The following is a 25,036-nucleotide window of genomic DNA, read 5'->3' as shown; positions in this document are numbered from 1 at the left end:
ATATTTGCAAAAATAAAGAGAGTAGTGCTTACATGTTTTGAGTATTTTCATCATATGCCAGTATTCTGATAACTTCCCAGTTTCCCGATGTCAGGTGTCTCACAGTGATCTGCTCACTTTTAGCCTGGAGAGAGATGAAAAATATTAATTTTCATCTTGTAACATTTCTCTTTACCTAGCAGGACTGTTTGTGCATCTCATTACCAATTACAGCTGTCAAATCTTTAACATTCAATATAATATCTTTAACTCACAAAAACTGTTCTTTTGAAGGCTGACAAATAGACCCATGATTAGGTGAATCTAAAGCAAGCCATTAAGATTTGCTTTGTCACTGTAGGCTCATGTTATTACAGGTTGGAACTTTAAGTAATCTTTCTTTCCTGTATATAAAGTTTTCAAAGTCAGTATTATCTCAGATTCCACCAGATGTTTCTTTCAGTTGTCCGTATGCCAACACATTTGAGAATTCCTATATTTCAAGCTAAGAATCTTATCTCTGTACATATTTTACTTCTCTTAGTTTTGTTTTGTTTTTTTTCCTTTACAGTGGCACAGCTCAGAGATGACAATGATTGGCCTGGATATAAAATGTCCTACTTTCATATTCAATAATGAGACACAATTGGTACTGGCAAGACAAAAATACGTTCCTTGGAATTGATCTCTTTTTGAACAGATCCACAAGGAAGGAATGGTCTGCTAACGCTACAAAAAGACTTGCAAACACCAACTGAAATTGGAATGCTGTGCTAGGTGCTGTACAGATGTTTAAAATGCTGGCTCCCTTATTCAGAAAGGTTCTGCTATTCAGTGATGTCTCTAGAAAATACACAAATCAGTTTTCTACAGGTTTTCTACAAACAACTGTTTCCTTTCTGGAGAGATGGGAACTGCAACTACTGAAAGAGACATTTCATACTGAGATCACAGAATCTAACAAGAAACAGCAATAAAAAGCCTGGCCAAGCATTAATAAACATGGTCACCTTTCAAGGTTATGGCCATAATGCATAATTTATGAAGCCTGCAGGAAGTTTTCGCCTTGATCCATTAAAATTTCTCTATAATACTTCTTCTGTGGTTGGAAAAAGAACTTTCTAAAGTTGCAAAACCCCAAGTAAGAAATTTCTAGATGCATGACCTATGATTCAATCCCATTTTGAGATTAGTTTCTTTTAAATATTTCATAAGTTACCAAAAGCATTTGAATACAATAAAACACATATCTAGCCCTCTGCATTCAGACTGTAAATAATCTATGATAGACAGTAACCTTTCAAACAGTAACCTCCCCCTGCAAGAAGACTTAATTAGATGCTTCTGCTAACCCACTTGGATTATATCATTGACACATGCATTTCTGAAGTACAAAGAAATGCAGCCCAAGAAAAATCATCATTTGTTACTATTCTGCTGAAGACTGACAAATAGACCCATGATTAAATGAAACTAAAGCAAGCCATTAAAATTCGCTTTGTCACTGTATGCTCATGTTTGGTCTGTAAAATCATTTAAACTTCCTGAAGCCTATACTTTGGCTGATTTCTGTTCATGAGCTGCTATCTACACTGAGTAGTATAGTGAAATACGACAAACTCTAACTTAAACTGAGCTCCAATATGATGAAAGCACAATCATTTGGCAGCTGCATTACATTCTTCATGGCACCTGTCATGCCACTGTGGCTCTCACAAGGTGTGACAAACATCTGATGGGACAACAGACTTTATGTGCAATGGTTAATATAATTTTTATGTCTCCATGTTTGCTTTAGAAATAATGGACAATTAGATTAATGCAGTGTGTAAAGCACATCATATAAACACATTTCCAGTCCTTCACTGCTCTGTATCAGCTCTATTACCACTCAGAATGTTGTTCATTGATGACTAATGGTTACTACATGAGATGCTGCATTTCCTTTTCTTCCAGGGAGCAGCTATATATTTAAACACAAATTTGTCATAGCTTGCATGATTTAGACATGTTTATTCTTGTCAATGGCAGGCAAAAATTAAGTTTTATTTTATTTTTGGAGCTCTACAGTAGCCAGAACTCTAATTCTGCCCAACAGTGACAAAATACTAAGCTCCTAATCATAATCTTGACACTAAAATAATTGTGGAGGTGTTAAAAACTGTATTTAAAAGGAACCAAAATATCATTGACTGACAGATTTTTTCTTCCAATGTGAACTTTTGTGTGGTTATTCCGTTAATACCTCTTTACTAGGTTCTCATCTGAGCTACTGTATTCTTTAGAAGACGGTATTTGTCAAGTCTCTGATTCCTTTTTTCTTCTCTCATTCTTTCTACATACATATACTCCAGTCACCAAATATCTTCTCGCTTCTTCAAGTTAAAATTTCATGAAGGCTCTTTTGTTTCTATGCTGTCTGCAGTACACTGCGAACATTTCAGACTCAGTGTTCATACCAGAATACTGTCATAAGGGAAGATAACAGAGTCATCTGGTGCCAAGTCTGTTATTCTGATAGTTTGGGTAGCTTGATAATCCCTCCTATGTCATATGGCTCTGCTAAAGTATCTACATTAATGCTCTGGGAATTTAAATAGAAGCCTTGGAATGTTCTGTTCCAGGGCATAATTTCCTAGGTGATCACAGCTTCTTACTGGTGACCTTCAAAGTCATAGCAGGAATGTATCTTCTTTCAGATTCTTCTTTGGAAAGCAATGTCCCTGGGAAATGGAAGCAACTGGAAAATGTTGCAGTGGGTAATAACTGGGTACTAATTTTTACAATATTTTAAGTTTTTGCTATTGCTTCCCTTTCTTGTTGTATACACACCTAGAATTCTAAACATTCTGAATCGAAATTTTAAATGGTACATACATATTTACAGTGCATTTAATGAGGCACAAAGAAACAGGAAACATTCCAAAGAGTGAACTTTGGAAACACCTCTCAAATGCAAATCCTACATGCTACCATAGCACATAAGAGTAAAGAAAGAGAAAGCATCACTTATTTTGTGAGACAGATAAATGACAGAATAAATGACCACCTACCTTCAAAAAACATTCTCAATCCTAGACAACCAATGGGATACAAAGAACTTACCTGAACAATAAACATGGCTATGTGGTGAAATTCACCCCGGCCTCCTTGTTTCACAGGGACAGTCATGAAGAACTTAGTGCCATCCCTGGAGAAAACAGGTTCTTCATTCTGTAAGTGTGAGATTATGTTAGCTTCTCATGCTTTCCTTTTCACTTCACAAAGCCTCAGAAGAAACCTTAGGTTTCATGTCAGTTTGCTTTCTGTATTTGCCATGAAAACAAATGGAGAAATACCCTTAGATTTAAAACACTGTAGTTCCTGCAGGTAGTTATCATTATGCAATCTTGTCCTGAAGCATAAGTTCAGTCCTTGCAAAACTGTTCCTCATTGTGGAGAGGTCTGATAGTCTCTGCTCTAATGCAGTGGGATTTTCCAGGATACGTTTCTTTTCACGCATGCAATTAATGACAGAAATAAGTCCTACTTCTGATCAGGAAAAAAAATATTCCCATAGCCTGGATGCAGAAAAACTTTAGTACTGTAGTGAGTACTTATTTAGGACTCATTCGTTTTAATAAAATTACACATAAAAGTATACACATTTAAATAATATTCTTAATCATGGTTTTACCATAATTTGTTGGCTAATGTGACATCATTTCTCCATGGCTAACTTTACACAGAAGTAATAAAGGACAACTGCTTGCTATATAAGCACAGATGTTTAAAATGATTTCACATTTTCACACTGCAAAATGAAGCCTGACATAGATTGTGTTTCATACATTGATTGGATGGCTTTTCAGAAGCTATGCAAACGAAATCATTTGCTGACATATTTAGTTCAACATATTGTTCTGGGCGTGAATTTAAAAATATTACTCTTATTCTTTCCAATTATAACCCATATGACTTCTAATACTTGAGCCTGATGGATGGAGTTGCTGGATGAAGAGAGATCAAAAACTGAAGGAAACACTGCCTCCAAAACTCAGACATGTATCTCAAACATCTGAACTGCTCTATGGAAAGCTGTGTCTTCTTCAACCAATGACATAGTCACTGAAAGAGCCAAATGTCTTATGAGATGCTGAGAGACAGCAATTCCATTACCAAAGAAGATGCTACTTGAATGTTTATACAGTCACTTCTAAAAACCCTAACAGATCCTAAAACACAGCCAGTTTAAAAGGATTTTAATAGCTTATAAAACTATTATTTAATAGCTTACAAAATCATGCAATTAAATAAAAATGACAGTAAAGACAGACAGAAATGGCATTTATACCATACCTGTTTAGGAACCCAAAGTTCTGACTGCATTTCATATTTCTGTAACAGAAGAAATAGCATTTATGGCCTCAAGCCATTTTGTGGTTTTATTTTCCTACTGTGCTACAGTTGTCACATTTCTTTTTTGGCACTTACATTGAAACAAATGATAATTTAATTCAAAAGTCAGTTTCTTTATTCTGAGTTTTTGGTAGACCACCACTGGGGACCAAAGAATGCCTTTTTCAATCCCTTTTGATTAGCTATCAAGATGCTTTATGCATATGGTTCTATTTTGTTTTTAGCTCTAGATATCATCTGACAAGTGGATATTTTAGGTCCTCTATCAATACTAGGCAAACAGCCAGCATCAAGCTCAAAATGAGAGACCTTTTCAAATCACAATCCCTTGTTTCAATGGGTTGCAGCGTGGCATTAAGCAAAAAGAAAAAAATAAATGCAAAGGGTGGTTTTTAATGGTCATGCTCATATTTCAAATTGTGCCATCTTAAAAAACAGACAAATACAAAAACTCACAAATAGTTGTCATGCATGTGTTGGAAAAAAAATAGAATAGATGTCAACCACTGTAAATTGTCACGGTCACAGTGAAGTAATCAACATTTATTAGCTATAGATAAATACATCCATAAATACATGGCCTGAAAATGAAATTCTATGGCTGCTATAAAACTGGCTCCATACAGTACTTTCTGGAATTTCAGAACTTGCAAAATGCTAAAATAAATAAATAAAGGTTCACAGTTGCAATGAAGTGGCATGAGGAAAGCTTGCATTTTCACACAATTGCTCTTGCTCACCCATCATTTTATCCCAGCATAGGCACTGCCCAGGGTTACAAACTGAGCCCTGGCCAAGCTGTGCTCGCTGCACTGCTCGCTCACCTACAAGGTTCTCCTCTGCACTTCATTTATTTTGGAGTGGAATTTCACTCCATCCCTCTCCTCCGTATTATCTCCTGGGCTCCCTGGATACCTACTTCACATAAGTCCACTGATCTTGGAGCACATAAAGCTTTCCTTTCAGAAGGGACTGCTCACAGTGACTTGTGATTAATTCTCTTAGAAAAAAAAAAAGGAACCAGGCAGCAACCCAACCAGCAAATTTCATAATCTAACACATAGAACGAGGACTAACTCTCAGATTACAAGTCAGGATAAGCAACCTGCATTATTCAAAAGTACTGCACATAAGCAACGAGCTCAGAAATGATCCCTAACACTCTAACACAATGGACTTCAGTAGCAGACACTGATAAGAACTTTTTGACTCAAAAGCCAACCTACACTAATCACCCATAATCATTTTTACTTCAAAAGCCTTTGTTGTTACTTTGTTACTGATATGAGCATGTAGAGATAATATTTATACTTCCAATTAGTTCTAGGAAGAAACTGTGACTCAAAATGGGAAAACAGCCGGTTGCATTTAAGATACAAGACTGAAAATGGAGGGAAGGAATTCAGGAATTTAAGAAGTCAAAGCCTGGGTCAAAGAATGTCAAAAGGCTCCACTCAAGAAGAAAAACGTATTTCAGTTTGGTTTATTTTACTCTCAAAACTAAAACATCTCTGTTGCTTTTGTATTAGGTTTTTTTTTTTTTTCCTGGTTACTTAATTTTGCTGCTGAATTGGTAAGAATTATCAGAATTATCAGAAATTTACATGTTTTCTTAAGAGTATGTAAACTGTGAGAGCCAGAAAGATTTAAAATGAAAATCTGTAAGGGGAGAGAGCAGAGATTAGCAACATGAAAATATCCAAAGGAAGACAAGCTTGCTACTATACTAGCTATATCCATAGTATGTGATGTTCAGCAACTGCAGTTTCCACTGATGCTAATGAATGAACAAAGTTGAGTAATTCTGAAAACGTCACTCAAATTTGCTAATTGCATGAAGTCATTTAACCAGATTTGGAATGTCCTCACATCCATTTCCTCCCTGTTGACTAATTACACTCAGCTTGCAACTACAGCATCTGCAAACCGATTTCTGAAAATCTTTTTCTGAATATGAGAACAAAATGCAGGAAGAAAACTTAAAAAGAGAACTTAGAGAGCAATCTGACTTACCCTGCTGCAAGCGCCAGTCGTTGTTTCACAGACTGTAAGGATGGAGATATTCTGGGGTCTATTTAACCATCTCACCACAGCCTTGGTGTTGCTTACCCAGTTCACCATGGTGACGTAGTATTCCCTAAACAGACAATAAAATCACAATGTTCAGATCACTCCTGCTTCAGATTAAACATTCCAAAAAAATACAGAAAATATACAGAATAAAAAAGTACATGAAGACTTGTACAAGTCTTGTACAAGGCCCTTGTACAAGGGCTTGACAAGATCAGCACTATGGGATGGGGATGGGGAAAATAACCCCAAATGCCCAATATCTGTTCCTGGAGGCACTGGGCAGAAAGGCTCAATCTCAGCCTGCTGTTCCCATTCCCCTGGGATAACTGTATTCCATCAGCACCTTCTTCTCAGCCATTGGTAAGGCATAAACTGTTCCAACTGGGAAACATTAGCCTACGAGGTATATGTCTGTGAACACATATAAGCACTTGCCAGTCAACTTAAAAACTGATACGAAATTCTGACAGAAGCCAGTATTTTCCCATAACAAACACCTTCAGAATATACACGTTTCTGTAAAAGAACCCAGCTCAGAAAAAAAGGTCTGCAAGTAGAAGCCGAGACCGCTTTAAAATGTCACTTGCTATAAAATATCAAGGATTTAACAATGAGACCTCTGCAGAAAAGAATCCAGCTGAGCTACATGCAACAGTGGTAATAACCTGTTTGGAAACTCAGCCCCACTTGAAAACAAGGGTCATCATTTGCATACAACTAGTTTTTTAATCTAATACCAAGGGAGATCTCATTATGTTTTGACAACACGTATTTAATTATGCATTCAAAAGATATCTTACTAGTTCAAAATGCTGAGCAGTGCCAGCAGCAAAGCTGAGTCCAGCTCTGATGCTGAGTGCAGGAGTCAGCAATTCCCTGCAGTCAACCAGTCTATAAGGTGCTCTCTGGTAGCAACACAGCTGAACAACTCAACACACACAACTTGATTTTAGCTTTTATTTTTTGCTTTTAGTTAAATAAATATTTTCACATGCAGGTACTGGAATGATAACTGGACACAGTGACTTCAGGCATACTGTGAGTCTGTTTTTTGTTTGTTTGTTTGAAAATTGTTTCAAATCCTTATCAAGGAGAAAAATGTACACCAAAACAACACAACCAAAACAAAAGATCTAACGTAAGGCTCTGTGACAAAGCCAACAAAGCAAGGATCCAACATACAATCCAAGTGCAACACCAGACCTCGGGTAATTGCTTCCCCAGAGCAGAACTCAAGAACTGCGTGCCTTTCCCTTTACATACAGGAGCCTGAAGACAGCCAAAAGGAAATGTTCAAAATACATCTATAAGAACAGCTTCTCTCCATGTACTTCAGCACCAAGACAGCATCTACTGTCCCCAGTGTCTGATTATTCCAGAACCAAATTCTACAAAATAGAGCCTGAGTTGCTCCATTTGAAAACATCTGCAGGGAGGGATGGAAACAAGAGATTTTAATCATTTGGAAAGCAGCTGATATAGTAATTAATAGTACAAATCAAACTATAACCCCATCTTCCATCAAGGACATAAACTCCATGATCACTGAGGCGAAAGCAAAAGATCATTTAAAAACTCCTTTTTTCTCCCCTTCCATCAACTCTGCATAATAAATTTAAACTTCACTACATTATGACTTGTTTATCAGGAGTGCAGTACAGTGTAACAACACATATCCTTCCAAAATTATACTGCCTCCAAGTAATATTCCTTTGTAATTCAGAACAGACATACTGCACAAACATATACAGGGTAGCAGCACTGTTGTAGGCCAACACATGTAGCATAGTCATAAGTTTGTAGGAGAAAAAACATGTTTTATTGGACTATATCACAGAGGGGCAGTATGGCAGAGACATAACCTAGTTTCAGTATTCAATTGGCCTAATCAGAGATGACCTTACCCTCTTGGCTGTCACTCAAAATATCTTTTCACCCCACTCCCAGCTTTCTTCTCCCAGCACACTCTTCTCATATCAGAGACACTGTAATATGAATCAAGGCAATCATAAAACCTATTTGCTAGTACTCATCTCCTCTATCCCTGGACCATCTAACTATAAGCATAACCATCAAAATCCCTGACTGTCAATAAAACTTCGTTCAATCTTTACCTCACAGACCTGTGGTTTTTCTTTTAACCAGTCTGTTTCATATCTAATCACATTTTCATGTCAATATTTTAGGGTCTCTTCCCTGTCATCTACTCTAACCCTTTTTCCTTCCCGAATTCAAAGCAGTAAGCTTTCTTTTTCACACTACAGAAGCAGACAGAAATCTCTGAAAATAGAGAAAAACTGAACACCTTATGTGTGTTGCAGAGGTGCAGGTGACATCCTGGAGCCTGATGGAGACAGAGGATATTCAGTGAGAGGTGTGAGGAAAACAAATGCTTTTCCTGAGTATATGGCAGTAATATTTTTCTTTTTGAAGGCTTGTAACTTGGTGAAATCTGAGTTTATTTCTCAGTGCTGATAAAAACATGTTAGATATCAAAAATGCTTATCATCTTTTGCCAGCCTGTACACCTGCATTTTTTTAATCTTCCTTTCTTATTGAATGTTTTTTATTTATTTTGATTATCTCAGTTGATATGCACTCCTGGGGAGGCAGTTGAGCATTTTTCTAAAATATTTATCATTATTGAAGGATATTCAGCATGCCTTGTTTCACTTGTACATGCAGAGATATATGCACATTTTGCTAACTGCTGTTTGTAAGTTCTCAACAAAGTCAGCAGAGGCAATAAGCGGAACAAAGCAAAGGGATTTGCACTGCATTATGCTGGAAGCATAGTTACAGTCCTAATTAAGTTTGAACATCAGATACTTAGATTTAAAATAACCTTGAGCTAACACAAGAAAAAAGAAAGTTTTAAAAATAGGAAACAGCAGTGAATGAAAGGAATCTTACTTTCATTGATGGTATTAATAGACTTGGACAATAAGGAAAATGGGGCTTAACAAAGCCAAACCACTACATCCTACTTGTTTGCTGGCAAGTTGTTGAGAAACAGAAACTCAAACAGTGCACAATGCTCTAAAATATTTGCTATATTCTTAAATTATTTTCACTGTAGTATATTGAAAACTGTATTTACAGATGCGAATAAAAAATGCCATTCTCAAAAGCCCATGTGAAAAATTTAACACAAATGGTTTCATGGTGTGCAAAGTAGTGAAGATAACTGCAGTTAGCATTTTGGCATGCTGCTTGCTGTAGGCACACACTGATGAACTGTAGCCTTCCTCTCGGACTATTTGGTCCATGGCACCCTTTCCGTGGGTGACAGCAGCCACCACAACCAGGCCACGTAGCCTCACTCCCCGTCTAATCACAGCCTCAGACCCAGCCTAGCCATGGTGATGGTCATCTGCTGCACCCTAGCCCAGCCACGAGCCCCCGCGGGATAGCTGTGCCAGGCTTGGTTCTGCCCCCTTTGCAGAACTTGCATTTCTTCCCATTGAACAGGGATGGGAATAATCCATGAGTATCTTGGCACTGAGCAGGAAAGCTTCAATAAAATAAACCCCATGAATATACTTTCATCCTGGAGGCTTTGACTGAATATATTGGAGCCACTTGATAAAAGGTGCAGTAATGCATAAATCCTTTGCATTAACCTTGTGAGATAGGTATTGCTCTTGCACAGTTACAGAAGAGAGGAGGGACAGAAGCTTGAAAGAAGTGACTAGACAGCATGTCTAAGAACAGCTGAAAACGAACACTTGTTTTCTTAATACAAAACTGCCCCCTGCATCTTTTCCACTTGAGTTAGAAGTAAATAAGATTTCTATCCCATTGCAAGGCTCAGACAAACTGGCTGCAGGAGGTACAGAAACCTTTTCAGAATCAAAAGCTTATTTCAAGCTAGAAGTGTATAAAGCATCCAAATAATTCTGTTGATTTGGAAATGCGTAGGTAATTTTTTTTTTAAAAAAAGAGAGATTTTAAAGATTGTTATTTAAATTTATGTTAACTCAATTTCCTAAGTGTTTCCAGTTCCATTACAAAACATTAATTAAAATCAATCAAAATGATTGAAATATGAAAACACAGATGTGGTCATCCACCTTTTTTAGGCTTTTAAGCAGTATTGGAAAAAAAATAAGAAAAAAGATTGACTTAATTTATTAAAGTGCCTTTTAAAACTACCTGGTCAGCAGTGATTGGAAATACTGCAGTCAATGCAGTTTGCTCACTATGGCTGAGAGCAGAGAGAGGAAGCAGCAGATGACCCCTACACTGAGAGACTTTCAAGAACCAGTGTAGAAATAATTTTTCATGCATTGCTTTAAATAAATTTCTCCACAGACTAAAACTTTACGGAGTAAAATTATTTTTGCTTTCTTTCTTTCAGAAGAACTTGAATGAAAATTGAGAAGTATTACCAATTACATTCTTAGAATCCTCACAAGCAGTAAATGACGGTAGAGCATTGAACTGACTCAATCTTACACCGTAAGAACAGAGGAAGAGGTTTCTGCTTTCAGAGGTCCCACACTGCAGAGTTGGGCAGGGTTGAGAAGGTGAACATTACTTTTTGGGGTTATAAATAACTGAAACCACATTCCGTACCCCTTTATGCATGGGATTGTATCTCTCCTATAATAGTAATTGGTGATGACGTGAGCAATATGCATCTTCACAATGTGTCAATCATGAAAGATCTTTAAAGCTATGATAGTCCTCCTTACTATTTAATTGTGAAATGCTACTATTATATATTTAACTAATGACTCCACAATGAATTGAATAGAAAGGCAGTGAAAAAGACTTGACTGCTGAGTACAGCCAATACTTTTCTTCAAAAATACGATAATTAAAAAAAACCTTCCCAAAAATTATAAGATTTCCAATGGAGAAAGGCCTGCTCAGAGGCCATTCCTCATACCAGCATACATATTAACACATGGATATATGTGTGTATGCATATACACATTTGATGACCTATGTGATTATTGTCAATTACTCAAAACCAGAGCTAAAATGTAAAATTCTCAGAATATCTGGCTCATATTTATGCAACTTTCCTATATTTTATAGCACAGATATTATGCCCTGATAGCTAAAATGAAGATAAAGCTAATTTTTTCCAGGCTTACATGGTTTTAACCAGCCTTCTGATACATCATAGAATCATTAAGGTTGGAAAAGATCTCAAAGATCACCAAGTCCAGTGATCAACTCATCACCACTATACCACTAACCATGTCCCTCAGTGCCACATCTCCATGGTTCTTGAACACCTCCAGGGAGAGTGACTCCACCACCACCCTGCGCAGCCCATTGCAACGCCTTAACACTCTTGAAAGAAGTATTACAGAAATTTAAAGGAATGGCACTGTGTAACAGAGAGAGCAGAGAACATTATCTTCACCAAGGACTCAAAACTCTGGGGAAGATGCCACTCAGGCTCACACCAGAAATTCTACAAACTGAGTTAGACTTTAGCTTCATGACGCAGATAATACTATTTAAGATATCAGTGTTCGCCTGTTTTATTCTATCTTTGTTTTCAACAAATCAGGCAGAAAGAATGAAACCTAAAAATCTAAAATGAAACCATTACATTTTCAAGATTATCTTTTTCTTGGTGGTTTACACAGAGCTTCCTCATTTCACATCTTCACATCTTTAAACAATAAAACAACAATTTTAATGCTCTTTAAGCAAGTGAAGATGCTAACCTTGGTAGCAGGGAATCTCTTCCAAATCTCATACAGGCACTCATTAGTGAGGGGCTAATAAACAGCAGGAGATTTTGTTCTGTTTCTGAGCACCAATAGAAAAAAAATACTTCAAAATGCACAATGCAGTAAAATAATTCTCTCCACGAACACAATCAGTCAGCATTCCTGCTGACACAAATAATTACAAGGCATAATTCACTACTAAATTATTCCTGCACTAATTTCGGATACCTCAATTTGTGTAGAAGAGAGCTGAGGACAGCTTGAAGTTGGTATTGATGGTTGTGAATCACTACCCACCATTAACTTCTAGATTGTTTTGGAAACCATCTTTTCTCGGAACTGCAAGAACAACCCAGACACAGCGTTTTTTTTAGAAATATATGTCTTCAAAGCCAATCTTTCTATTCTCTTTTCTTCTCCACCCAGTAATGCCCTCAGAGAAGAGGGAAGTGGCACATCTCTGCCCTTAGACTGCAGCTGTATCTGCACTATAGCAACTCTTTATTACTATAACCTACACCATATAACAGTTTAGGGCTAGAAGACCACTAACGTGCACTGAAACCACAGTGGGAATTTCAACAGGACAACTGTAATTGTCTAATTGGAATAACCCTAAGGGAAGAAATGGAAATTTTCTTGCTCTTAAGGAAAAGTTTCAAGTGATCTCCAATGAGTACAGGTAAACCAGGAGCTCACCTTAAGATAGTAACTTTATCAGGAGGGTTACCAGTTGCAGCCAGTCCTGAAATCAAAAGGACCTTTAAATTAGCTTAGTGGTCCTAAACATAATTTCTTCTAATTACCTTCCTATCAAGCACAGACACAGCACAGTCCTTCTTAGTTTGTGTGACTTGATGGCATTGCTTCTCCCCCTGCCACCTCCTTGCATCTGTGAACTGTGGGGAAAACTATTTCCATAACCTAATACATTTGACAAGTTTAAGATATTCATCTCTAAATGATAGAACATCCTGGCAACATGTTCTATGCATTAATAGTACATGTCTGTGTTCTGTAATTTCATTTCAGAAACAGAAACCAACAAGTTGGCTCACAGCAAGAAAGGTTACAAATGAATGCCACGGCAAGCTCAGAGCAGCATTTGGACCTCTTGACTCCATCTTAGTATTCTCTTAGTATTCCTAATTTCACATATTTCAAGAGAACTGAAGCACCTCAGAACACTGGAAATGAGCAAATTCCAGATCCTTGAGTTTTTTTAAGAGGAGCAAATCATATAGTATTGTATTTGACCTCACTGTCTTTATGTCCGGCTGTGAGAACAAGGTCAGCTGTGTTCCAGCAAAATACAAGAGTTGTGCTGAAGTAAAAATGGCAATCAGTAACCTGAGAGACAGTCACGTTAAATCAAACACAAGTTTCACCAAACAGTGAAATTAAAATACCTTGATTTAAAGCTGTCAGGTGGCATCAGTTCCAGTGTATGCGCTGGTCCGTACAGATTAACTACAAACAGCTTTACTGTTGGGTTTGTTTGACCTGCCTTTGAAAAAAAGAAAACAGGAGTTTTAGAGGTACTGAATGAACCAGTGGCAGCTAAAATAGACTTGCACATTAACATAATAAAGTATGTTTACAATAACGAGAAAGCTCTTTAATTTTAAAACTGAATTTCACAGCCATACAAGTCACACAGATAAAGATATTAAGTATTAATTTTATAATCCTCTTGTTGTCCCTCAGTGATGGCAGCCCTCTGGTGCAGGATAAGGGGACAAAGTTGGAAGTGCATTGGTCAGTTCCTAGAAGAGCAGCCAGCTCCAGATTCCAGCAGTCTTTTCCAGCCCCTACCGTTCTTCCAAAAAGCTACATAACTCTATCTGACACAGCATTCCTCCTCTTCCTCCCCTCCCTTCTCTTTCATCACCATTTTCTCTAGGTCTTCCTGACTTGCTGAGAAGGAAATCTCTATTTTTGGCACTGCACAGGATTCTGTGTTCATAAGACAAAAAAACAAAACAACAAAGAACACTTCTTATTGAAAAAGAGAAATAAAATGGTAGTTTGATATACATCCACTGCGAAGAGCCTGATAAAACTTGAGTATCTACAAGAAGCCAAGACTCATGCTACTCTTGGTAACATGGAACATTATTACGGGGCATTCTTGAGAAAAGACTGGTGACAGAAAGCAAAGGTATATCAGACAAGCAAGTAGATACCGCTAGTCCCATACCAATCTCCCTGCAATATCATATTCAAGCTTATTTTTTCTGTAAGCCACAAAACACTACCCAGCCTTTTTAGGATATGGGGAATGACAAGTGTGTATTTCAGTGGGAATGACTTTGATATACTGGAAGGGCAAAGTGAAGTCATTGATATTAGGCTTTAATCATATTAATCTATAAAGCAGTACATTGGACTCTTCAAAGAGACATTTAGAAGTAAAAAAGGGCTTGGCTGAAATATACCTCCGCATTTTTTCTTTAGAAATCAGATTTTTCTCAAAATATAGGCAGTCTGAATGCGGTGTCTATTTCTAAGTGATACGAGGAAGAAGAAGGTGGTATTTGTATATTTTTACTATTGCTAAGACATTTAAATTGACTCTTGGAATTTATTTCATTCTCATAAACTTTTACGTCTGCCTGAAAGCACATACAGTCTTTCAAAGGCATTCTCAATATGGAAGCAGCTTACACAAATGCAAAACTGTGGAAGAAAACGACAGGTCAAGTCATTTGGTCACAACAAATATCTCCTATAAGTCTGTATATGCAACATGTACACAGAAGTGCCTGTTCCAATACTCACAAATACACGTGGGTTTCATTTTATTTTTTAATCACAATTAGAAATTTCTCGAATGGTTTTATTTTACATAAGATCCAACCTTTCTTTCATCTCTGATGCTGTACCACAAGATTCATTACAAATTAATGATGTTTAATGGGTAGCTAGATTGACATTAAATAGACACATTAAATAAAGAAATGTTATTTCATTAATAAGATTACTAGAATAGTACTGTGCATCACTGTTATGCTGAACTGCTAATCAACTGGAATTCCCATTTCTTGTTTACAAAGCTCATTTTTTAGAAATATCATTACATTTTTTTCTTTTCTCTGTCACTCAAGGCCTTTTGTCAGTGAAAGCATGTGAACTGCTTCTAAAAATGTTATTGCTTTATTATTTCAGAGTATTATTTCACAGCACACATTATATATCATACACACCGTTGTTTCATAGTACATGTTGCAATCTGTTTCTCCACCCATTACGAACAAAGACTTATCTCCAAAAATGGGCAGCAAGAATAGGGTTAGAGCAATATTATTTCAAAATTCTCAATGAATTTCCCTTGAAATTTCAAAGGAGTACCATACACACAGACTTATGTCTCACAGAAGAAGGAAACTCATGCACTTTAAAATTATATGTAAGACAAAGAAAATCTGTCAAGTTGGAAGATAATATCAGCATTGGAACTTATCAGAATAATGATGACTAAGGAGGCATTTGATCAAGAAACTCCCAGAAACTGAGGAGCAAATTCAGACATCACCCTTCCCTGAACAGCTCTGTTATTTTCTAACATAAACCTAAAAATCTTTCTCTACATGTTCTCAAAATCAGTGACAGTGCGTGTGTATGCATAAATATATATATATATATATACATAAATATATACATATATAAATATATACATATCATATGTATATAATATAAATTATACAACATATATCAAATATTATATGATACATATATCATATATATACATATTTTAATTTATTATTATTTTACTTAATGCAACAGCATCCTTTTTCCTGTGCAGTCCTACAAACATTTTATGTTTGTAACATAAGTAACAGAAGTGGTGCATTGACTTTAGCATGCAATATACTGAGGATGAAATTGCTATGAATCATTCTGTCTTCTGCTCCCACACCTGATAATTTCTTTCTAGCATGAAGTGATACAGTCTACTAGAAAAAAAACATTTAATTAATATTTCCTGAAAAGCAATGTGAACCAAGTCAGCTTCTACTGCCCTCCAGAGACGCTCTGCTCTTTTCATACAGAACAGCACTGCACAGGAAATAGGAGGGTATGGACTACAGTTGTACTTATCTTACCTTAGGGTATGGATACTGCTTTGCTTTTGGATATAGGCCTCCAGTAAATCGGGGAATAACCATGCTAGGAACCAGGGAGTCATTTATGGTCAGGAATGCCAATCTTTCACCATCTGGAGACCACCAGTGGGCAATATGAGAATGGAGAAGTTCCTCTGCAAAAACAGATCACCTTAGCATCGTAACAGTAAGTACTTCAAACTTCCCAGCTCATCCAGTTGCCACTGATTTATTCTTTCTGTGGCTACTTGAAACGTGTCTGTTTTAATTCCCCTAATTTCACATTATACTGAATGAATGTTTGGATAAGAAGGCATAGGAAAAGATCAAACTTGCCCCATCTTCCTCGAATACTTTCACTGACATCAATACATTATTGTAATGTGAAAGATAAATGTAATTGTCATATGTTTAGTTTTGTTGCATTTCATTACACGTTCAATTAGTTTTTAAATGTTTTGGACAACTTTAATTGAGAGTTCTTTTAGGATTGACAATCTGCTTTCTTCTTTAATATGAAATTTTATTATGCCTGATTTCTCTGCATGCAGATCTTCACACATTGCATTTATGTAATGATTTTTGGAGTGCAATATTTGGGAGCTTTTAGGGTCAGTTTAGTTTAGTTTAGGTTTTTTTTGTTTGTTTTGTTTTGTTTTGTTTTGCAATCTAACTTTTCCAAAATAGTTTTAAAAACTTATTTTAAATCCAAATTTTGATTTTAATCCAAATTCTATTTGCCAAATAAAAATCATTCTCTAAATGTAATGCAGTGTTTTCTTGTATTTATTGTCATTGTATTTCATACTAGGAATTAAGAACAGAAGCACTCACAGAAACAGCACATACAACTGGAATACCAATAAAGCAGCCTGCAACCAATTCCAAATTCACCCTGTACAGGTCATTTGTCTTCCAACTGTGAAAAGACTTGGATGTTTTTTGTTATGTATTTGATAACTTTTTTTGCAAGTATTTTGTATTTAAATTTGAAGAACATGACTGGAAAACTAATTGAGAATAACATAATAACCAGAATAGAAGTCTGACAGCATACATAATTTAAGAATCTACCTACAAAACTCACTTGAATTGTCAAAGGACACTCTTCAAGACACAAATCAGATTCTGAAAGGATTGAAGTGCCTGAATGAGTTGAATCCTCTAGGGAAGGAGCAACAAAGCCCAAACCTATCTTCAAAGTTGTATATTCTGGGTCACGTTTCTGCTCCCACACTGCATATCTAAAGCCTTTTACACAGGTGACCAACAGAGAATGAGTGGGGTACATCAGATAGCAAAAATTATAATCGAGCTTGCTTTAATTATTCTAATAGTGAAATCATTTAATAATTGTGTTTGTATTCAAACTAGGTTATTCACACAAAGATATTTTCATATGTGTCAGTATGAAGGATGGGCACACGAAGAGAAGCAGAAGCCTAATCCCAAATAACATCACTGCCACTATTGAGCTGGCTGCTGTTCTTTCCAAGTTCACCCACTTTCTTCCTCTGTTCATTGTGAAATGTCTACAGCTTAAAGGAAAAGTCATTTGTTTTACCAACAGCTTCTCTTATCTTTAAGACAAATGAAGTTATGGAAAAGCTACATCAATCTACTTTAGATACTGCTTGATGCACTGATAAACTGGAAAAAAAAAAAAAAGTATTGACTATTGGCATGCGTCAAGGAAAAGTTTAGTTTTGCTTCTCATTAGTTCTCTCAGGTGTAGATCTTGCTAACGCAGAACTCCAAACTACATAAAATTCAATACTCACACACTGAAATATGCCTTAAAATTCTGTTTGTATAATTCTCAGCCAGGATCTACTCCATACTTTCCAGACAGTTCTGATAAAAGGCTTGGCAAATACCAATCAGTTGCATCAGGTAACCTCCTGTGATCTCTTCTAGCCTGATTCATTTTTCAATATTCTTATAATCTTTTGCAGACCAAAAAGATTTATTTTTATAAAGAATCTCATGCTGCATTTTATTCTACAAACTAGAGCTTTAAGATGATCCTTCAGTATACAGCATTCACGGCAGCTCCATTCTGCACCAAAAGGAGAACAGAAAACACAGGCTTGCCTTCTCCAGTGCTGGTGCCCCGAAGTGCATGCAGAATGGGCTCAAAGGTGCCCTGTTGCATCCATGAATATGACAAAATGTATGAACACAGGAAAACACTGGAAAACATTCACTGCAAGTGGCTAACTATCAAATGCATGCAAAGGGATGCAAACTACTATTCTAATTTTAGAGCTTACCTGGACAGAAAGCAAAACTTGGCAGTTTTCAAAGCTGCCTATGTGAGCTATCTGCTCATAACTACTCAGATGTCAAGAGGTACAGACAACATCATTTCTGAGGGCCCCACTAACATGTCTTATTATCCTGTGCACCACCATTCTTAAAAAACACTCTGCCCTGCAAAACTCTACTTGCAATAAGGAAGATACTTAAGGTAACCGAGTATTTAACACACACTATTAATCTATAAAATTGAGTCCCAGAGTACCACAGAAAAAATAATTGATGTGTGTATTAATTTAAATTTCTTGTATCAAGGCTAGATAACCTCCTCCAAACTTTTTTAGTTATATTAAAGCATTTCAGGTGCAGAGAGAAACCCTGGGCTACTGTACAGAAGGTATCTTCAGAAGTTGGGAGATAACACAGACTGAGCTGTCCACTGCATTTCGGCACTGCTTGTCAGCAACAGCACACTTTCAGAGAATCACAGAATATCCTGAGTTGGAAGGGATCCTTAAGGATAGTTAAGTCCAAGTTCTGGAGTCTATTCTGAGTTGCTTTAAATAAAATTAGCAGTTGCTGCCGAGGTAGCACTAATGGCAGCACTAAAAACTTGCCATAACATTCAAATTGGATTCAAGTATCTTAGAGACAAATGCAATCTTACTGCCTGCTTTCTGGGGCTGGAGTCTCTTGCAGGTCATGCTAATGCCAAATAGTGAACAATGAAGAATTCACAGCTAAAAAAGCGTTGCACTAGATCACCTTCTGATATGTATTCAGCAGTAAAGAAGGAAAATACAGACAAGTCTATCTCTATGCTGTGATTTGTCTCTGTCTCCAGTTAGGATGTTTTAATTTTAAATGGACTGGCACAGTTGATCACACAAGCATCAAACTGACTCCTATCCCTCTTTAACTGTGTGCAAATCTAGATAGCTCCAAAGGTATAAATGGAGTGATTCTAAATAAACAAAATATACAGGGTGTTTAGTTTTATTTGAATAGCTCTATTTGAAATGTCAGCTCCACTGAAGTAGGCAGTGAAAACCCAATGTTTTTAGGATTTCACTACTATGTATATTTTTAACATACCATATAATATTCATTGTTCAGCTGACATAGTTTAGTTGAAAATAAATTCCTCTTTCTCATGAAGTATTGTTATATTCAAAACACTACTCAATACAAAGTATGAATAGATACAAAGGCAATCTTGCAAGAAAATGAGAAGACAAAGGAGCAAAAGCAACATGAGAGAGCATTTTCTGAAATAGATTTTTGCTGCTGGTTCTGTACAAGAACCTCTCATCTGTTTTAATAAACATAAATATCTGTCTGGCTTACCTTCATATAACCAGTCTGCAATTCCATTAAAAATAATTCCTTCTTTTCCCGAAGATGTCAGGCGCAATGAGCTGCTCTTTACATCAGGCTGGTAGTAGATGTTATTTTCAAAAATATAAATCTGGATGAGGTAAGAGGGAAGGAAAGAGAAAAGAACATTTTCTTTGATATAAATGAATGCTCAGCAAACAATACGCAATTTTCTCAGGCTCAGAACAGTCAACAGAATCATTCATCATGAGTTTCCTCTGACATGGGCTACATATTTCCTTTTATCATCAATTTGGACAAAGCATGCAAACTTTAAATACTCATGCTAGGCCAAATTCTTCCTTTGAAATAAGTTTTTGCAGTTGGAATGCTTTTATTCAGTTTAAGAAAAACTACTACATTTCCCAGAATGGTAGAGGAGGCCAGTTTTATAATAGTTGAATACATTTAAAAAAATCCACTTATCCCACTTCATCTAATAAAATCTTCTGTCTTTGTAGCCAGGAAATTAGACATAGTTCTGCAAGTACATATAGTACAGTACATACATAATAAATGTAAGCTGTAGCTTTGTATCAGAGTGGAAGCTTACTGAGAGAAGCAAAACTAAGTCACACACTGCTGCATCACCACCTTTCTCCCACCCACAAGGAGACCTTTAAGCACTTCACTGCCACACACTTTGGGTATGCAGTATCACAAATTTCTTCTCTTCATTTTCCCCTGGATGAGTTAATCACAAATAAACACCTGATTTGGGCTTTTTTTCCATTCCTGTGAAACTACAACTGTTACATATGTCTTTGCACAGCTTAACAATGGAATCAATCTAATACTGATATTACACTAAAAGAAAAAGCAACTAATAGAACAACAGAAGTACTATACAGTACAAAATTTGCGTAACAGCATTTAATCATTGTATGCTGATGTATGGAGTCGCAGGGGCAGCTAATATGAAGTAGATGTATTTCCACCAAAGAGCATTTTAAAAGCCTAGTCATTTGTTATTCCTTCATACTTCTACAAACAAACGATTTATGGGAAAATAGTAACACGAGAGCTAAGTATTATTATTGCTGTTACTGCTGTTCTTTCCTCCTCTAAATTAGTATGTGAAATTGATTTCCCTCTGAGACCTCAAACTAATGGCATTTCTTGATATCTAATAGTAGCCACTTCATGATTCCACTGCATAAAGCAATAAAGCTGAGATTTTTCATCCCACAAGCACTGCAACGATTTTCACCATTCCTGTGAATAGAGGGTGACTTGGGATAGTTATCAGTAAATCAGAACTATGCAGGGAGATCAAAACAGAAGTAAAAATACTTTATCCAGTTTGAATAATCCAAATATTATTCTAACTATAGTTTAATAAACAATATTTGATGTAGTTGAGAATTTATGGAAGCTGATGTGATCCAGCATTCATGCCAGGAGAAAGCAAAGAATAGAGAACTCTGGACGTACCAGGTTTTTGAATTCATACTGACAAATGCTTCTTGTCAATATATATATTTCAATATATATTTCCACACTCAAAGTTGTTTTTTTTCCTTAGATAAAAGGAAAAGTAGAAGTAATAACAAGGCATGATTAATTACCTCGCTGTGCAAAATAAAATAATTTATCCCAGCACTCTCTATTAAACTGATTTCAAAATATTAATACCAAACTAAATTACAGATAGCATAGGCAATGCAAACACTATATTGATCACTGCTTAGTAAGGAGCAATTTTTTACAGCTGACAATCTCATTTTAACAACTGCTTTCAGAAGATTACAAAAACACTTCCTTGATCAAATGATTCTATTTTATTTAAGTTTCTTTTAGTAACGAGCTCTAACTATTTAATTTTTCAAGATTATAAGTATCACTTTGCCATTTGCCACATCAAGCCAACAAACCGCCATTTAAACCAGCAGGAATGGATACATGCATGCTGTCAACAAATGACAAAAAGCCCTGAAGGCAGGCACCCATTCATGACTATATTAAAATGTTCATTGACTATTATCTCCTTCACCTCTTGGGAATAAGGACTTGGAGTTAAGCTGTCAATTTGCGCTAGTACACGAAATCAGGTTGCATATCTGCAACAGGAGTGATGGCATCATGATGAAGGCTACCAGCAGTAGCTTGAGAGGCACTTTGCTCTACTGTCTGCAAATCCAAGCTCCAAATTTGTTTAGCCCAACTAGGTAAAAAGACTTTGTATAGCCATGGAAAACAATCCCCGATCTTACATTTCTTTGCACATAGCAAATCACAACACTGGATAAGACTTACTGATCAAAACAGAAGAATTATTCTTTGACCAGAATCTTGCAGATAGATGTGCCTAAAATCCTGACTTAAAAAAGTGAACCCAAACATTTCCAGGTGAGACTTTCACATACTTAATCACTTTGTATACATTATTTTGGGCAATGAACCAAATCAAAAATTTATCTCGTTAATTTAAATTCACTCAGATTTGGGAGCAAGTAAAACTAAAAGGTTTTTTCTTAGTACTTTTTTTTAATACCACCTTCAACCAAGACAGTGGTGAGGCCTTGGCACAGTTGTGGCTGCCCCATTCCTGGAGGTGCTTGAGTACAGATTGGATGGGCCCTGGGCAGTCTGATCTGGTATTTGGCACCAGTGGTTGGCAACCCTGTCCACAGCAGGAGGGTGAAAAACAGGTATCTTGGAGGTTCATTGCAACCCAAGCTATTCTGTGATTCTGTACATTTGTTGTTTTTTTTTTATTACTACATGTAATAAAAGTGTTAAAATGTTCATAGTAACTACTGAATCTTCCAACATTACTAAAAGGAGGAGTTGCTAACTGCGTATCAACCAGGTACTCTCAGGAACACATCAGTGGCTTTGTGCCCAAAATGCTTTCATAGCTTTTTGGCATGATGATAAGAAAACAACTTGAAAAAGGCATAAAGTGGAACTGGGCTATGCTATCTTAGAAATTATTATTACACTTTTTTTTTTTTTTTTTTTTTTAACCTTCTCACCAATTACTCCCCAAGCATTTCTAAACAATTTCCAATTATTTTTATCTAGGATCTTTTGCTAATAATGCTCTAAAACGGTGTAAACATCAAAATCAATGATCTTCAAAATTACGTGACTGTATTCTTAGACATTTAGCAGAGCTAAATACATCAACCTCAAAAACAAGTGTCAAACAAAACCACAGTATTTCTTTAATTATTTGAATAACTCCTTTCTGTACGAATATTTTGGACTAGTGAGAAATTAATTCTTGATCACCTTTATTTCAACTGATTGTGAAGGATGAGAAGCTCTGCTTGGTCTGGTATTCTACTTACTGCACCAATCTTCCCCTTTCTTTCACATCTGTCAGACTCTGAACTATTCATTCAAAAACCATCTTCTAAACTAATTTCTATTTGTTGCTTGCAATGTTTCACAATTGCAAGTTTTTATTTAAATGACAGAAGACAACTTTATTTTTCACTTTAGGTTCACTACTGAAGTACAGGCATAATCACATTCCTACAAGATAACCTATAAGCAGCAGATAAGTTTTTTACTCACCAGTTAGACAACAGCAGAAGTGTGTCCAGAGCTGTGTGAAGGTACAATTGCTTACTGTGAGCAAGAGCAGTAATGGAGCAGGGCTTTAAGCTCTGCAAGGGGGAGCAGCTCCTCTACCAACAGCTGCCAACAAACTGGCAGTTGAGAGAGACACTCCTGGGTAACATACATACATAAATATAAACGCTTATAAATATATTTTAAAATGCATATAAATATATGTATAATGTAATGTCACTGATGTCCCCAATACAAATAAAACCCTTTTTTGGGTGTAGAAGCAACTCATCCATGACACAATGAACATATATTTTTACCTACTTAAAAAGAAAACAAAAACAAAAAACACTGCAAAGCAGCAACAGTATCTGTCATAGAATTACCATTGCAACTAAAAGACCTGGCTTGCCATCTTCTCTACCACCGTTCAATATCCTTGAAAGCCCTGACAAATGCGTTCTTTTTTTAATAGAGCTACAGACTGTGTTACTTTTAGTCCTAGTGTAATGTTTGTTCTCTTCTATTCAAACAGATGCTTTCTTGCCATCTATGATTTCACTTACTATACCCTTGGGATTTACAGACTTTAACTGCTATTGCCAGACCATTATTATACCCACTGTTACAGAAGATAAGTACTCCTTTCTGCCCTTTTCCCTCGACTTAATGCCATTTAGATGAAGCAGCTTTCTACTGAAGAACGAGGTGTACTTAAAATGATATTTCTGTGTATTGATGCAACAGAAATGTAACTTCTGTTTTCCTCTCACAGGGGGAAAAAATTATTTTGGTAAGAAAACACTTTCTGAAGTTATTCAGAAGAACTGGACATACAGAAACAAAGTGGAACAGTTATTTTTTTATACCCAGTTAGAAGATCCATAATGGCAATCCAAATATCCTGGTCCACAATGAAGCAAGCTCCTTTATAGCCAAGAGCCATGGGGCATGTGCTGCACTGAGCACAGAAACCCTTCAAGGTCTTCATTTTGTTGCAAGAAAGAAATGTCTTTTTAATTTTTCTATGATGAAGTGGTCATTTAGCTCATCTCCTCCTGCAGGTTGAGACTTGGATAATTCCAATCATCCATGTAAAAAGTTCTATACTAACACAAAGAATTTCCTTACTGTAAGAGTGATGGAGCACTAGAACAGGCTGCCCAGTCAGGCTGTGTAGCCTCCTCTGGAGATATTCAAGACCATCCTGGATGCTTTTCTGTACAATCTACTATAAGGAAACAGTTTTAGAAGGGAGTTAGGGCAGATGATTTCCAGAGGTCTCTTCCACTACAATTCTGTAAAACTGCCAAACTAAGGGCTGGTGCAGGAGCAACTCAAATGACTCATGATAAGGTATACTGCAGGCACGTAAGAATGATAGATGCACCACCATCCTGCTTGTGATGATGCTCTGCACATGTTTATATATGTTGGAGGAAGATAGGCATTGATTTACCATTCTACCTATATGAAACTGAGAGGCAGTGTATACCAAAACCACTTGGGAAAAGAATCTGAATTCCAGGAATGCTTTGCACACTTTGGAAAAGTAGCAAGGTAGAAGCCTGCCGTTCTTGTTCATGGAAATGAGCTGAGCAAGAAACTCTATGGAAATGAACTGGG

At 36.5% G+C, this 25,036-nt stretch overlaps 1 protein-coding gene across 3 annotated transcripts in view; it reads right to left on the bottom strand.

The window, feature by feature from the left end:
- DPP10 (dipeptidyl peptidase like 10) overlaps nt 1-25,036 on the bottom strand; it is a 396,750-nt gene that overhangs the window by 66,059 nt on the left and 305,655 nt on the right. For all 3 annotated transcript variants that reach the window (XM_052675376.1, XM_052675375.1, XM_052675377.1), the window contains exons 8-14: nt 19,859-19,979; nt 16,253-16,407; nt 13,556-13,653; nt 6,391-6,514; nt 4,318-4,356; nt 3,085-3,192; nt 33-124 (exon numbers count right to left, since the gene is read on the bottom strand). In XM_052675376.1, coding sequence (XP_052531336.1) covers nt 33-124; nt 3,085-3,192; nt 4,318-4,356; nt 6,391-6,514; nt 13,556-13,653; nt 16,253-16,407; nt 19,859-19,979 — 737 coding nt within the window. The remainder of the gene's footprint in view (nt 1-32; nt 125-3,084; nt 3,193-4,317; nt 4,357-6,390; nt 6,515-13,555; nt 13,654-16,252; nt 16,408-19,858; nt 19,980-25,036) is intronic.

This window comes from Tympanuchus pallidicinctus, unplaced genomic scaffold (assembly GCF_026119805.1).
Source record: "Tympanuchus pallidicinctus isolate F22 unplaced genomic scaffold, pur_lepc_1.0 scaffold15, whole genome shotgun sequence".
Classification (NCBI taxonomy): Eukaryota; Metazoa; Chordata; class Aves; order Galliformes; family Phasianidae; genus Tympanuchus; species Tympanuchus pallidicinctus.
The sequence above is the reverse complement of the archived record's forward strand: the minus strand, read 5'-3'. Positions and strand labels throughout refer to the sequence as shown.